The sequence below is a fragment of the Barbus barbus genome, assembly GCF_936440315.1.
Source record: "Barbus barbus genome assembly, chromosome: 4".
Classification (NCBI taxonomy): Eukaryota; Metazoa; Chordata; class Actinopteri; order Cypriniformes; family Cyprinidae; genus Barbus; species Barbus barbus.
Window position 1 is genome coordinate 16,698,621 of NC_136732.1, and position 14,688 is coordinate 16,713,308.

General features: G+C 37.1%; 1 protein-coding gene across 2 annotated transcripts; it reads left to right on the forward strand.

Moving 5' to 3' along the window:
- Window positions 1–392: 392 nt before the first annotated feature.
- Window positions 393–14,677, forward strand: LOC306860757 (reticulophagy regulator 3-like). Of its 2 annotated transcripts, none has more exons than XM_079402641.1 (9): window positions 393–950; window positions 7,020–7,126; window positions 8,380–8,410; window positions 8,518–8,644; window positions 8,992–9,076; window positions 9,159–9,296; window positions 10,072–10,151; window positions 10,315–10,447; window positions 11,103–14,677. In XM_079402641.1, exons 1-9 carry the CDS (start codon window positions 709–711, stop codon window positions 11,663–11,665), a joined length of 1,506 nt encoding a protein of 501 aa, XP_079258767.1. In that variant the 5' UTR covers window positions 393–708; the 3' UTR covers window positions 11,666–14,677. The 2 variants fall into 2 exon arrangements, with proteins under 2 accessions (XP_079258767.1, XP_079258766.1); XM_079402640.1 differs by having other exon boundaries at window positions 596–950; window positions 8,353–8,410.
- The last annotated feature ends 11 nt before the right edge of the window (window positions 14,678–14,688 follow it).

The following is a 14,688-nucleotide window of genomic DNA, read 5'->3' on the forward strand; positions in this document are numbered from 1 at the left end:
ATGGTCCTTCATATTGAAAAATGTGTGCACCTCTGCATAATAATAATATAAAAACCTTTAAAATCTAATCCAAAAATATATTTAATATTTCTTTTATATAAATTATAATTATAAGAGGTATTTGGGCTTTTATTTCTTACTGTTTTAAAATCTAAATCTTCATATCAAACCTAGATACTGTGCCAAAAAAACAGACAATTATTTGATTTATTAGCAGAGTTTACACTTTATAACAAACAAACATGTAATTTTAGTTTGGGACATTTTGAAAGTTCTTCAGGAATGATTGGAGGAGGCCTCTGAGGAGAGAGCTGGTGTTGGTTGTTGTTGACTGTAATCCTGATGCCATTGGCCAGATCAAGCCCGTCCTCCAGTTCTCACCTCCCAAGTACGACAAAAACCACTGGACGCTACAGCAGCACGGTGATAACATTAAAAACGACCTGTGCAGCAGACACTTAAACGTTCAAATATAGCAAACCAGACCCAAAAAATGGTTTTCATTTCACATTTGCTCTGTATCGACGGTAGTAGCCTCTTGAACGCACGAGGTCTGTCTTCTGCTGCTCTGCCCTGAGCGGCTTCAGGCTAAAGCTAACGTTAGCTAGCGATCCAGAACATTTCTAAAGCACGGGGTTTGTTTTCAGCACTCTGTTATTGTAGATTTTGTTGCTATTTTTGTTGTCACGTTTTTCCAAACGCGTAAGTATGGTTGGAGCGGAAGACGCGGCTGAAGGGAGCGGTTGCGCGGGGAAGCTGCGCTCTCGCGTCGGCCTCCGGAGCGGCTCGTGCTCCGGCGAGAGTCAAGAGCAGCTCCGCGCCGTGAAAGCAATGCTGCTGGAGCGCCTGGGACCTCACGAGCGCCTGCTCACCTATCTGCAGTCTGTATTATTGTGGGAGAGACCCTTGCACAGCGTCCTGCTGTACACAGCCGCCAATATCATGTTCTGGTGAGTGGATGAGCTTTATCTCCATGGATTTAAGGTATCTCTAAGTTACTCGGGCTCTGTTTACAGCCTAGTGCTTTCAGATGAAGCGTTTACATTATTCATGAACATTTTGAGGATCTTGTATAAGCCTTTCTTTTTTTTTATCTGGATGCATAGGTGTCGACATGTTCCAGACTTTTGCCCCTTTAATTTAATAAAAGAAACAGATGGTCAGGCTGGGTGCCTATATTTAGACAGAGAGCTCTGGCTGTATGGTGTATTGGTAAACAATGCTGTGAGCACACGCTTTGTGTTTTTGTGAATTACTTTGTGATTGACCGAACAATTACGTTTAATCTTGTGTTAGGTACCATTTTTGACAGCTTTTACTAAGGCATGTTAAGCAGAGATCAGTTAGCAGTGGATGTCTGTGGCCTATATATGTTGCATGTTATTAATGTAGACAGTAGATAATTACATAGCACTACGAGAGACACAGCTGTTCACATATACACTCTGTGTGTATATAAACAATATATATATATATATATATATATATATATATATATATATATTAATAATAATAATAATAATAATAATAATAATTATTATTATTATTATTATTATTATTATTATTATTATTGTTGTATTAGTAATATAATAATAATAAGATTTGCAACATTGTATGTTCCCAAACCGGTTTGTTGGGCCTGGCCTTACAGTTGTATGATTTCTTGTTCATGCCTTAAGACTTTTCTCATGCCAGCCTAACTTGGGAAGCCATGTGCTGTTAGTACACACTTAGACATTTGTGCTTTTAAAATCAACATAAGTTCAAATTGGACCCTATTTACTTTCTTTTCTTATTATGAGTCATTTAATTTGTGTAGTTACTGCAAAGTTTAAAAATTGTTTGCCTCTGTAATCTTTAATCTAGAGCTGCAAAACGATTAAAGTTTGTTTACATACTGTGTGTGTGTACTAGGGGTCGACCGATATGTGTTTTTCAGGGCCGATACCGATTATTACAGACCAAGTAGATCGATAACCGATATATTGAACCGATATGTCTGGTGTAAAAATGAAAATGAATGTCAAAATTAAGAATAACAAGGGCTCTGACAAAAATGGCCTTCCCTAGTGTTGGTTGCACTTCTTACTCTTGTCTTCCTCCATGCATCCATCTACAATAAGGGTAATATATAAAGAGAGAGTTAAAAGTGGGGCCACTGTATGCTTCATGATTAAGCCTATGAATACTAAATACTAAAGCTAAACCGCTTGGGGAAATGTAAGTATTTGGCTTCAATAATTTACATGTTAGAAATGTATGTTGTAAGGCTCCACCCATCTGGTCCAAGGAAGGTATCCGATGGTGGATGAAGGGTTCCTGCGTGTTCGGTCTTTCCAGTGTGCAAAGTTCTTCAATTTAAGTTAAACTCTAATCTGACTCCATTTTATTATTTAATCTGACTCCATTTTAGCTTGACCTCGTATTTAGCTTGAAATACAAATTGATTGCTTGTCCATTTCTAATTTATTATTCTGATATTTGATTATTCTAGTTAACTCTTGACTTTATATTTACTCGTTCATTCGGTTGCTCATGTCTTTAACAAGGATGCAACGTAATCTACTAGAGTCAATAATTACAGAGTAAGACAGAATAATGTCAAATGTAACAATTTATTATCAGTCAGGTAAATATTGTATGTATTATATCAATTCCACAGCAATTCAAAGGGATCAAATCATATCAATACAAAATATAGAATTCTCAAAGATAAATCTATGAGTAAAGAATGCATACCTGACTTTATAGTAATACATAGTGTGAGCATTGAGACCCACACTACGGGCTTTCTGGTTACAGAATCGCCCTGATCCTTTTTGCAACATTTCCTTAAGTACTTCAGACCAAGACCAATACCCCCCGAGGTGGAGACCGGAACTAACAATTGTAATTTGCAATTTAATCAAGTCGAGTTAGCACCTTTTTGGAACAGAAGGTAATTTGCATGAAAACCACTAGGTGCTGATCCGCCCTCTACAGTATGCAAAATATCTCTGAACTCTTAGGATCTGTATTACCTTTTAGTTTACTTCTTATAAGAATGAGACCATTGTACCAGTCGCCCTGAGACAATTCAAATGATACCAAACATGACTGTAAATAACACTTGCATTAATGTAGAACTTTACATTCTACTATCGACCATTCTGAGTGAGCTGAGTGAGTGAAGGATGGGGGAAGGAAGGGGATGAAAAGGAACTGATGCATATGTGAGAGAGGCATTTTCTTGTATTCTCTCTCAGTGGGATGTGGAGACAGATGTCTGTATGTTAATGCACTGTGTGTGTGTTGTCCATCTCAGGAGTTCAAAGTGTCTGAGTTTCTGTAATTCTTACAATGTGTAATAGCATAACCTCTCATAATTCTTCATTAATTATTTTTGGTTGACTAAATCATAACCTACAAGAGGTGACTATTCAATTCATCATCTAATGCACATCAGTTGATTAATTTAAAAAGCGCAATGTATATAATAAGTGTAAATAATTTAATTGTCTTCATAGCTCCATTGTAGAAGTTGCGAAGAAGACAGCAACTATTTTAATGAAACTATAACACTAATAGCCTGTTATAGGCTCACTTGATTCAATAGCCTATTGAAATGTCCCAATTTCCGTCATCCTAATCTTGGCCTATGTGACAGTAACTTAGTCTTGGCCTATGTGACAGTAATTTCCATTAGTTTTCATTTACAGTGCAGTGCAAATGAAGGCATAAAACATTAATTTCATTTATCTTTTAATCAAATGAGAGTTAAACTCTATTTTTTGGCAAACAAATGTGTTTACTATTAAAATTAAAACATGTAAGAAATAGCGTATTGTGTGATTGTTCTTTTAAACAAAAGTTGTAATAATTGTAGTAGCATTAGTAAATAAACCGAACTTTTATTTTGACGGGTTGCCGTCAGGACCTCTTAAGTTTCTGTAGCCTATTTATGATATGACGATCGTTTTACTCAAACGAAACAGTCAAATGCTCATGAAGTAACTCTCAGAGCAGTTCTGGGGATGATGTTCATGTATTTATGTCCTCATTTAGTGACATGGCAGATGCGGAAAACACTTCAGTGTGTGTGTGTGTGTCAAAACCGCGCGTCTGTGCCTTTCACATACAGAGACACGCCGAACATGCAGAATTCATATTTAAATAGTCTATTTGCAGCTTAATGTTTACAGATAGACCATATCATGAGTCGATTTAAGTGTACTGACCTACTTTTGATTAATTCATCCAAACTTCGTGACTCCGCGTTATACAGTAAATTCCATTTATATGACTGGATTCCCCCTGCGTTTCCCCCATCTCGGAAACCATAAATAGATAATATTGAGGTTTTTACAACTTCAATGTAGTGGATTGTAATTTATTGCAACTTGTACAAGGTCTGCTGCTGCCTTTTGAGAGATAACTGATCCGTGATGAAGCAGCACCAGTTAGCAAGTGCTTTTGGTGTGAGAGTGCCTTTAGTCTTCCACGTTGATTGGTCGGACTCCTGACTCTCAACAAATCAGATGCGCGGTGGGCGGAGACTGCTCTAGACCACAGAGTGGTGAGTTCCGACAGGCTGCATCAGAGCCAAATAGCGCGTTTCAAAATTAAATAATTTTATCGGCACATCGGTTTTGAAAATGACCGATACCGATTATCATAAAAATGCTTAATATCGGTACCAATAATCGGCCAGGCCGATAATCGGTCGACCCCTAGTGTGTACTGTGTATATTTATTATACACACACCATGTATATATAAAAAAAAATATTTGTATGTATATGTATGTATATATATATATATATATTATATTATTTATTAACATATTTCCTTAATAAATACATGTATGTGTGGGTATTTATGTATAATAAATATACACAGTACACACCTATTGTAAACATAAACTTTGATTTTGAATGTGATTAATCATTTTACAGCCCTACTATAATCAAAATGTAACAACGTGCTCTTCCTCTGAAATTAATATTTAAGAATTTATGCAAATTTACATTAAGGCTCCATTCTGATACGTAAGTTACGTAACACCAACTTTTTGCCATCCTATTCAAATCCTTAATGGATGAAGTCCTGATAATTTTGCCTCCTTTCTTGGAAATATGTCAGATTAAAGAAGTAAAATTATTTGGGAATGAGATTTAATGCTGATTATTTGCTATAAAAATGCTCAGTAAGTCTGAAAAGATTTAGATGAAATGCTTCTGGAGGGAAGGATGTGCAGGGAAGGATTGTTATAGGTTGGATGGCTCACTCTCTTTTTCTTTACCATTCAGGCATGCAGTCTTCATTCACTTAGTGCAGTCACCCTCTCCATCAGATAAATATTTTCCCTGATCTTATTATCTCTTTTTATTTGCCTCAGTGAACAGCAGAGGAACCGCTTGTGGCATATCATTTCTGTGCTGTAAAGATGTTTATTTATCTTTTTTTTTTTTAACCGTAACCCAGGCAATTCATGAAATAAAGTATCACCACCACCCCAGAACATTTCAACCCTCCATTTAAATTTGGTTGTAGTGGTTTTGACAGGTCGTGTGCGAATGCTGTTTGATGCAGTCATAAAACAGCATTCGCTGTCTGGTTCCACGCCAAGAGATCAGTAGAATTGAGCCTGGTCTCAGTGGCGGCTCACCTTTTGTTCAAGTACTGTAGCACATAGCAGTAATTAGCCATGCTGCGAATCTGTCGGAAATCGCAAAGTCTGCTTGTGCAGCACACGCTGTCTCTGAGATTTGCACAGGAAGACACTGGGGCCGGAAACACCTGTGTAACAAAGGTTTCCTCATACATTCAGCATGATAAATGTGTGACAGATGCCATCACAAGGCTTTGGTCAGAGCAGTGTTAATTTCGTTGACGATGACGAAATATATTCGTCAACGAACATTTTTTCTGTGACTAAGATGAGACGTTGACGAGCTAAAACTAATATCTGATGATAAAAACTATGACGAAATTTATGCGCGTCTTCGTTAACAATGCGTTTGCATGGCAGCCGCGGTGGACAGATAGGCTACCAAAACTCGAACTAGCGATCTGAAACAATGGCCTCAGCACCTGAAGGGTTAGGGAGTGGGTGACCAGACGTCCCGTTTTTCCCAGGAGTCACAATTCATTGTCGATTAGCTTAAAGTCAGTGAAGGTGCGATAGGCGGAAACGCGCTGATAGAAGTGCTCTCTCTCGCGCACGCTCCACTTCTTCAGTTCTCATTCAGCGCGCGATCAGTTCTCAGTTCTCAAATACACACACAGCAGTCCACATGTCTCTCATGTAGAGCATCTCACGGAAATACAGTCCGTTATGGTTTAAGTGAGCTTAAACAGGTGGGTGAAAACTGAATGTATGTCAGTAGGCTATTACATGCATACCTTCAGTCTTAAATGGACAGCATTCCTAATTATCTGTCGTAAATGTTAACCAACAAAAGATGTTAAATAAATGTATACTTGTTAAGTAAACCTACTGTATCTGAAAAATTAGTTTAATTTATATTTCTACCAAAAAAATGAAAATTTATTCCAGTTTTTCCAAATTCAATCCTTGATTCAAATTTCTTATAACTAAGCTTAATTGATTTGGTCTAAAGAGAGAAGTATTGTTGACTATTTTTGTTTGAATACTACATATAAAATAGCTTCCAAAATAAATGTTGGTAAATGCAGTTTGACTAAAAGTAATGACTAAAAGTTGACAAAAATGCAATGACTTTTCGTCGACTAAAACTATGATAGACTCAAATGACTAAAATGTGACTAAGACTATTAAGCATTTTCGTCTCAAGATAAAGACTAAGACTAAATCAAAAATGCCTGCCAAAATTAACACTGGGTCAGAGATTTCCCAACAGAGCTGTTGTTGCAGTAAAAAGCTCACATTGTAATCCATTAAAAAAAACGTGATTCAAGACACTTCACAAAAAAGCCTTTAATCCAGGTTATTTCATGATGAAAACATTTAAAAAGAGAGTATAAATAATGGACTACAATCTTCTGATCTCTCCTCAGGTTTTTTGCTCTGAGCTCTTTGAGGTTGCTCTTTCTGCTGGCATCAGGTCTGGCCCTGGCTGTTTGTGTCGACACTTGGTGGAATAAGATCTGGCCTACGATCAGAGGTACAACTGACCTTCCTCTATTGCCTGTCTACAACTACTACCTATAAGACCTCATCTTCCTTCAGTCTGTTTATTATTTTAATATGAATCAATTTGGCTGTAATTAAAATCTGTGTTCCCTGTGCTGTGACCCACTCAAGTTTAATTTTCTCCCTGCTCGTTCACTCAGCTCCTAGCAAGTTATGAAATTGACAGTTCCTACTAGTGCATTTCCAGGAGGAGAACAGTATTGACCTGAATCAATATTTAGCATGTAGCTCTTACACAATGGCTTATTAGTATTTGATCTGCATTCCGGGAAGTCTTTAATAGAATTAAAACCAGATACTAATTTAAAAGTCAATGTTAAGGTCATTGCATACTGAGTCCGAAATTTTCTCGTGCGTTTTACAGTTTTTTCATATTCCCCACCCTTTCCTATCAAAATGCATGCTACGCATGCGAAAACGCAGAAAATCGAACCTAATCCGGATTTTTTTTGACAGACGAAAGTTTTGGAGGCAGTGTGCAAACGTAATTCGTGAGGTCGTATTTATTTTTTAATGTGCGAAAATTTCGAACTCAATGTGCAATGACCTTTACTCTCATAAAACCTGTCAAAATATGCATATTTTTGATGGAATTGAAAATGTAATTAAAGGGATAGTTAACCCAAAAATGAAAATTCAGTAATTAATTACTGAGGTCAGTCGTTCCAAACCCGTAAAACCTTCGTTCATCTTCGGAACACAAATTAAGATATTTTTGATGCATTCTGAGAGCTCTCCGCTTTTATCTGAATGTAAACAATGTATCCGCGTACATGCGTTGCTTCAGTTATTTACATATGCGATACACTCCAAAATGGCGTTATAGGGTGACGTGGAGGAGACAAATTGTTGAATAAATTCATTGTTTTTATTTTCTTTGCACACAAAAAGTATTCTCATAGCTTCATAAAATTACGGTTGAACCACTGATGTTACATGGATTATTTTAACGATCTCCTTGCTATGAGCTATGTTTCTGGACCTTGATTGTGTAAGGACCCTTGCTGTCTATGGGAGGGTCAGAGAGCTCTCAGAATGCATCAAAAATATCTTGATTTGTTTTCCGAAGATGAACGGAGGTTACGGGTTTGGAACAACATGAGAGTGAGTAATTAATGACAGAATTTTCATTTTTGGGCAAACTATTCCTGTAAGCAAATGGTGAAAAAAATATTGTAATACTCACAAATGTATCAGACATGGTTTGTTTTTGTTCTTTTACAGTTAAAAGGCAAGATGAGAGTGAGAATGAAAGGTAATGTCTATTTGTTTACTCTTTTCAGGTTTTTCCAGTGGTCTGAGACTTGAAAGATGTTGAATTTAACTGTTAATTCTCTCCGCTCTTCTCTGATTTACTCTCAGCTGGGGTCTGGTGCAGCCTGGGACTTTGAGTGTGCCTGAATTATGCCAACACCTAGCTGAAGTTTGGGTAATGGGCTCTTCTTGTGCAGCAGATATTGTGCAATTAAAAAGGAAAAATCCAGGGAAGGTGAGATTACTTCCAAACCAGAAAGACTGTTAAAATTGACATTGTTACAATTGCATAGTGAGGCCTATATTGTGTGTGTAGCCAGACTTTTGACTTGCGGAAAATAGTTTGGTCCAGTTTGCAGAAAGCCGCCCACTTAGACAGGAATAGACTGTCTGAGCAACAAGTAAAGTGACCAATCACGATGCATTTTGTTTTGCATTCGTGTCATAGAAGGCCTTTCATTATTATTATGGCTTTTATGACTGCTTTATGAGGTTGAATTATTATATTATTGATATAATCTACAAAGACTTTTGTTTTAATGCTAAACATTTATCAAATCACGAAACTTCATTGTTTTACAGTTTTGTATGCTGGTTTGTGGCCTGTTCACCTCAGTGGCCATGGTGGGGCGCTACATCCCTGGACTGGTGCTGTCATACATGGCTTGTGAGTAGCAGAAATCCTTCAGGGCTTACTCATCCTCTCCAGTGCCTTAACAACTGCAAAATATTTACTTTCTCTCCCTCAGTGCTTGGTGTGTTGCTGTGCCCATTGGCTCTATATTATCGGCTGTGGCAGCGTGCATGTGTGAAGCTGGAGCCGGCCCTGCAGTGGCTGGACTTCAGCGCCAAAGGATTTATGATGTTAAAGCCTATAGACAACCAGTGTAAGTACACTGTAGATCTATACAGTGTCAGTCCCATAAAATTGAAGTGCAGACTGAATGATGTTATGCTGAAGACAAATTCTGCCTTTTTAGAGTTGTATTTTAAGGACTATATCTGTTCAGGTATCTGAAGATGCAGTTTAAAAATTTGTGGGCATAAAGGTCCATTGTGTGTTGTTAATAATGTAGTGATGCAAAGCTAACACAGAAGTCACTTTTAAACCAAGCAACTTTCTGTTGGTCAACACCGCAAAGTTGCATGTAAAATTTGAACACAATGCAAAATCTGCATGGGGAAATATTTCGCCCTGAAACAAAATTTATGATTATTGATTATTTATGAAATTTCGAAGTGCCATTTTAGCTCCAAACCACTGTCTGTGCAAAAAAACTTTTCTTGATGTTTGTTGATATGTACTTTGTTGACATGAAGACATTCAATATTCACATGGCATCTAACCTGACAAGGGTCTATTGCATACAATAGCATCTCTGTGATGTGCAATTGCTTGTTTGACAATAGAACAAAATTAACAAAAAAATATTTTAGCTGAAGAATGAATCAACACATAAGGTAATACTGAATGTTGTACAGAAACTTTGAATTACTTTATGCCAGACACTGTTTCTCAATTGTATTTGACAGTTACATATTACAATAAGCATTTGTGAACATGACCAGTTGATGTTTCTTGTAGCTATCTGTCTTTTACTGTATATTAGTTTTCAGAAGTTTTGATAAACCAAACTAATGTTTGCCCTTCTGCTTTTGCAGTTCTTCGTAAGCCCATCAGAAGCGGGACCTCAGATGATGCAAGTGACAGCGAAGAAGAACTGGCTGCATTCTGCCCTATGGTGAGCCCAGAAACAGGGCTATTTATAACACAGGGATTTAGAGCAGCTGCATGGTCATGAGGTTAGGGGATCTGTAGGGGATCATGACAGTAAAAAGCAAATTGGACTAACGTTGTTGTTTTTCTAATACACTCACACTTCTCTAAATATTCTGCACCTGTAGTTTGATGACGCAGCAGTTGCTAAGGAGCTGGCACTGACTGACTCCGAGCACTCGGATGCTGAGGTGTCGTACATGGATAATGGCACCTTTAACCTCTCCAGGGGCCAAACACCCCTCACAGAGGGCTCAGAGGGTAAGTCTTCTACTCTGACTTTTTTTTCAGTCTTTGTATGTGAGTCAATGACGAGATTGTCTACAGTAAAGAAAAGGGAGAAAAAAAATCTGGTTTAAAACACAACAAATTCTTAGAAACATGCATTTTGTATTCACGTTGGTTTCATACGGTATTGAAAAACTTTTATAACATTTTAATTTTATAAGAAAATCTTCAGTTTAATGACTCATGAGGTGCAACGATCAAGTAAAAAGTAACAAAATATTTCCTCACTCATAGAATACATGTGAGTACACATCTAATCAAAATCATTATTTTTTAATATATTATAATTTTTCAAGGTTAAAAGTTATTATTTTTTGTGTCAGTAAGTTGAAAAAATTAATTAAACAAAACTAAATATCAAAATCACTTCTGAAATTAAATTACTGTATGAATGAATTCTATTTTTGATGGGATACTATTTAAAAGTTTAGGGTCAATATTTGTTTACAATAAAACAAAATTTCACAAAATTATTTTTTACATTTTTTTTTTAATTTTTTTTTTTTTTTTATCAAATAATCAGTTATTAGTAATTAAATAGGACAAAATATAACATAAGTAGGACAAAAATTAGTTATTTTTTTTTTGTGCTATAATATCTTATTCTTTATTTATTCACTTATTATAGATCTAGACAGACACAGTGATCCAGAAGAATCATTTGCCTGTTGGCTTCCAGACTTCCCCTCCATCAACCCAGATGCCACCCTCATGGAGGACAATGATGATGCCAGCATCGGGCTGCCCAGTTTCAACTCAGCGGCGCTCTCTGGCCCTCGTGGCTCTACCTCCGCCCTGCTTGACCTGTACACCCAGATGGACTCTGATCAAGAAGACCTTGACCCGGAGATCTCCCTCGGCTCCCTAAATATTACCTCTGACCTCACTAATAACCTGGCAGGGGTCATCGCCAGCAACATGATCCAGGCAGCCATCGCAGGAGCCATGCAGCCCCGCCCACCGCAAGGCCCTCGGAGAAAAAGCGGCCCACGGGCAGGAGCCGCTCTGAGGGGATACAGGAAGCAGTCGAGCTCCGAGGTAGACACAGACCTGGACTTTGATGGCGAGGACTTTGAGATGTTGGATCAGTCCGAGCTGAACCAGTTGGATCCTTTTGGAGGGGGGCAGGGGGGCCAAAACAGAACCCAGGGATCCAGTTTCCTGTCCAACTTGCTGGGGAAGCCACAGTGAGCCCATCTTACAGAAACTCCCTCCCTCCGTCTGTCTGCTCCTCGTGTCCCTCGCACCTTGATCCGAGTTTGCAGTGTTGGTTTGAATGTCTACTGAGATGCTTTCAATTTATCAGAGTGAGTGCGACGGAGAGAGAGTGTGTTTGTTTTGCACTGGTAATGTAATATTAGATTCACTTGCCAGGTTTCCTCCACTGGCTGCAGTTGATATCACTGTGAAGTAATCTTGTTTGTAGTCTGAATCTTCTCTGTTTATGCTCTGTGAGCTTCCGTGTCCTCTCTCATTCGTTTGTGTGAGTGTGTGAAAGTCTCCGATTTACTTTATAGGCTAAGCAATAGGACAACAATCATAGAAACATTTAAAAAGATCCAAAATCTCTTTAACTTCTTAGACACCAGCAAAACAAACACCAGATCTTTTTACTACATCCAAGTCTCAAAGGTCTTTCACATCAATCGCTGTATTGTTTGTCTTCAATAATAACACATGGGACCAAATCAGACATTCCATCATCAATGCAAAGTCAAGACCCTTAATGTATACATATATGAGGTCACCTATAAGAAAGACTGAAATCTACAGTCAAGACGTCGCTGAGCAGAGGAGTCCGATGAAGTAACAGTGACATATTAAGACCGCGGCCTCATCTCATGTTTTTAAAGTGGTAGTTCACCCAAAAATCTAAATTCTGTCTTTGTTTACTTGCGCTCATGCAATTTCTAAACGACATTCATTCTTCTGTAGAACATACAAGAAGATATTTTGAGAAATGTCTCAGTGTTTTTGTCAATACGATGGAAGTCAATGGCAACAAAAACTGTTCGGTTACGAACATTCCACAGAAGAAAAGAAGTCTTAAGGGTTTGGAACAACATGAGGGCTGAGTGAATGACACAGTTTTCTTTTTTGGGTGGCCTATCACTTTAAGACTCTGAGACATGAACTTTTCTTAAGGTCACCAAGTGATAAACAGCAGTCAGGTTATCTCATTTTGCCATATAGGGGTGAATTCAGGTAAACTGGGATGCTTTTTGTCACTGAAACGACTGGGGAAAATGTCCCAAATAACTTGAATTCACCTTGTTTGCATCTGTTTTTTCCCCCATTTGTTTATTCTTTATATGGTAACTGCACACATTTTTTCATCATGTCTATCTTATGGCAATGAAAATTTCTTAAATCAGGAGTAATATAATAAAAATGTATTAATTATACATCATAGCCCAGCAATTTTAATCTCAACAAAATTTAAAAAATTGGTAGTTAAGACAGGTTTTTTGGAAGATGTTTCTTCCACAATGATATTTACATTTAGGTTCATACAGGCTGGATTTGTTTCAGCATTATTTGAAAACCACATGTTAATAAATTACATTAGCTCTTTCCTATTTTTTTTTTTTAGGGAAAATTGCAGTGTATTGTCTTTCAAATGGCTGTTCTTTGTCTGTTCATCAGTCAAATTGAAAAAAATCTAAACAATACTAACTTGTTTAACAGCTCTGCAATGCTGTTCATCTGGATGATATGGCAGTACATTGATTTAGTTTGTAATGACTCTACCTCAAACAAGACATTTGGCTGTAACTGCCACCCGTTTGTACACAGCCTCCTCTCTTCAAACACACCTTTAACCGTTCTGACTTTATGCAGGAACTTTTATACAGGTAGCAGCAGAAAAACTAGATCTCTGCATCCTCTCATCTCATCTGGTCTGGTCTGATATCAGATTTAGAGCAACGTCTAACATTCAGTACAGTACTAAAGCACAAAGGATTTGAGAAAACACCTTTTTTTGTGTTATGATGAAGCTGGTGGAATTAAATGAGCTGAATTTGCTGTTTTATTTGCTGTTTCTTTAGTAGATGCTGAACCTTTTTTTTGTTTCACTGCACTTTTCCCAAGTGAACTGTTTCTGACCTAATGATAATGAGACCCATCATTGCTGGCTTTAAGCTTTCATTATTGTGTACGCTGAAAAGTAGGAAACGTACAGGAAAACTGCTGTAGCGATAAAAAGGCCTTCTGTTACCAGAGATCAGTCAAGTGTTTTCTATTTTCCAAGCATTGGTTTTCTCATTTTAATTTAAGGTAATGGAGCGTTGAGGAATTATAAGGAAGCATCTTATCTTCCTCATGTGTTTTCACAGTCTGTCACTTCCTGCTATTTCAGTTTGTTTATTACATTTCAAACAGTCTTACTTTATCCAGCCAAGCTGAGTTAGGTTAGAAGAGCAGTACTGTTTATTGGAGTGTTTCATATTTTGTCACTTTTCTGTGATTCCATTCAACCTCTTTTCTTTTTTCTGTTTTGTTTTTGTTTGGTTGTGAGCCCTAATTGCTGAATTGCTGATGATATTTTTTGGATTGCTGTTAAAAAGGTTTTATTTTTTTATTATTATTTTAGGTGTTAAATGTGACATTGAAGTGTAATGCATTGTAGGTTCATAGATTGGAAAGCCTTTTATTTTTCCCCTTTTTACTTTAATGTTTTCAGTTAATACTATTATTAACAATACTTAACTATTTATATGGACACACTCTTTCATTTGGTTTGATAAATTATCAATACTTCTTTTGAAAAAAGCATGGCAAGATTTTTGTTTGTCAGTGTGATTACTATTAAATGCAAAAATTCTCTGCCCATTTTAGCCATTCACCTTTTTGTGGTCAATTTCAACAAAAATCACCAGCAATTCAAATGGGACAATGAAGTGGTGGTTTATATACTGGAAGAAAATTATGCCCAGCATCATCTATTGCTGTTGTATTGATGTTAGTGATTTAAACATAAATCAGTTAGCAGTCTACCATGTTGAAGCAAATGCAAAATACAGAATCACTCGACTTTTCTTTCTTTGTGTGAGCGTTTTACAGGAGTCTTTCTGTAGCTGGATTCTGCAGTGATTTTTATTTCTGTACAAAACTATTTCTCTCTTGCATTCTCTGTAATTGGTTTTTGATAACTTTTGATGAGCAAGACAATAAAGAGATGAATGAATATATTCTTAAAGTAAAAAGTGTGA

What these genes read in the sequence shown, in the direction of transcription:
- LOC306860757 (XM_079402640.1), top strand. Translation starts at nt 709, where the DNA reads ATGGTTGGAGCGGAAGACGCGGCTGAAGGGAGCGGTTGCGCGGGGAAG. An exon ending in GATGAGAGTGAGAATGAAAG is followed by an intron (nt 8,411 to 8,517) that starts GTAATGTCTATT and finishes ATTTACTCTCAG; the next exon opens with CTGGGGTCTGGTGCAGCCTG. An exon ending in AAAGGAAAAATCCAGGGAAG is followed by an intron (nt 8,645 to 8,991) that starts GTGAGATTACTT and finishes ATTGTTTTACAG; the next exon opens with TTTTGTATGCTGGTTTGTGG.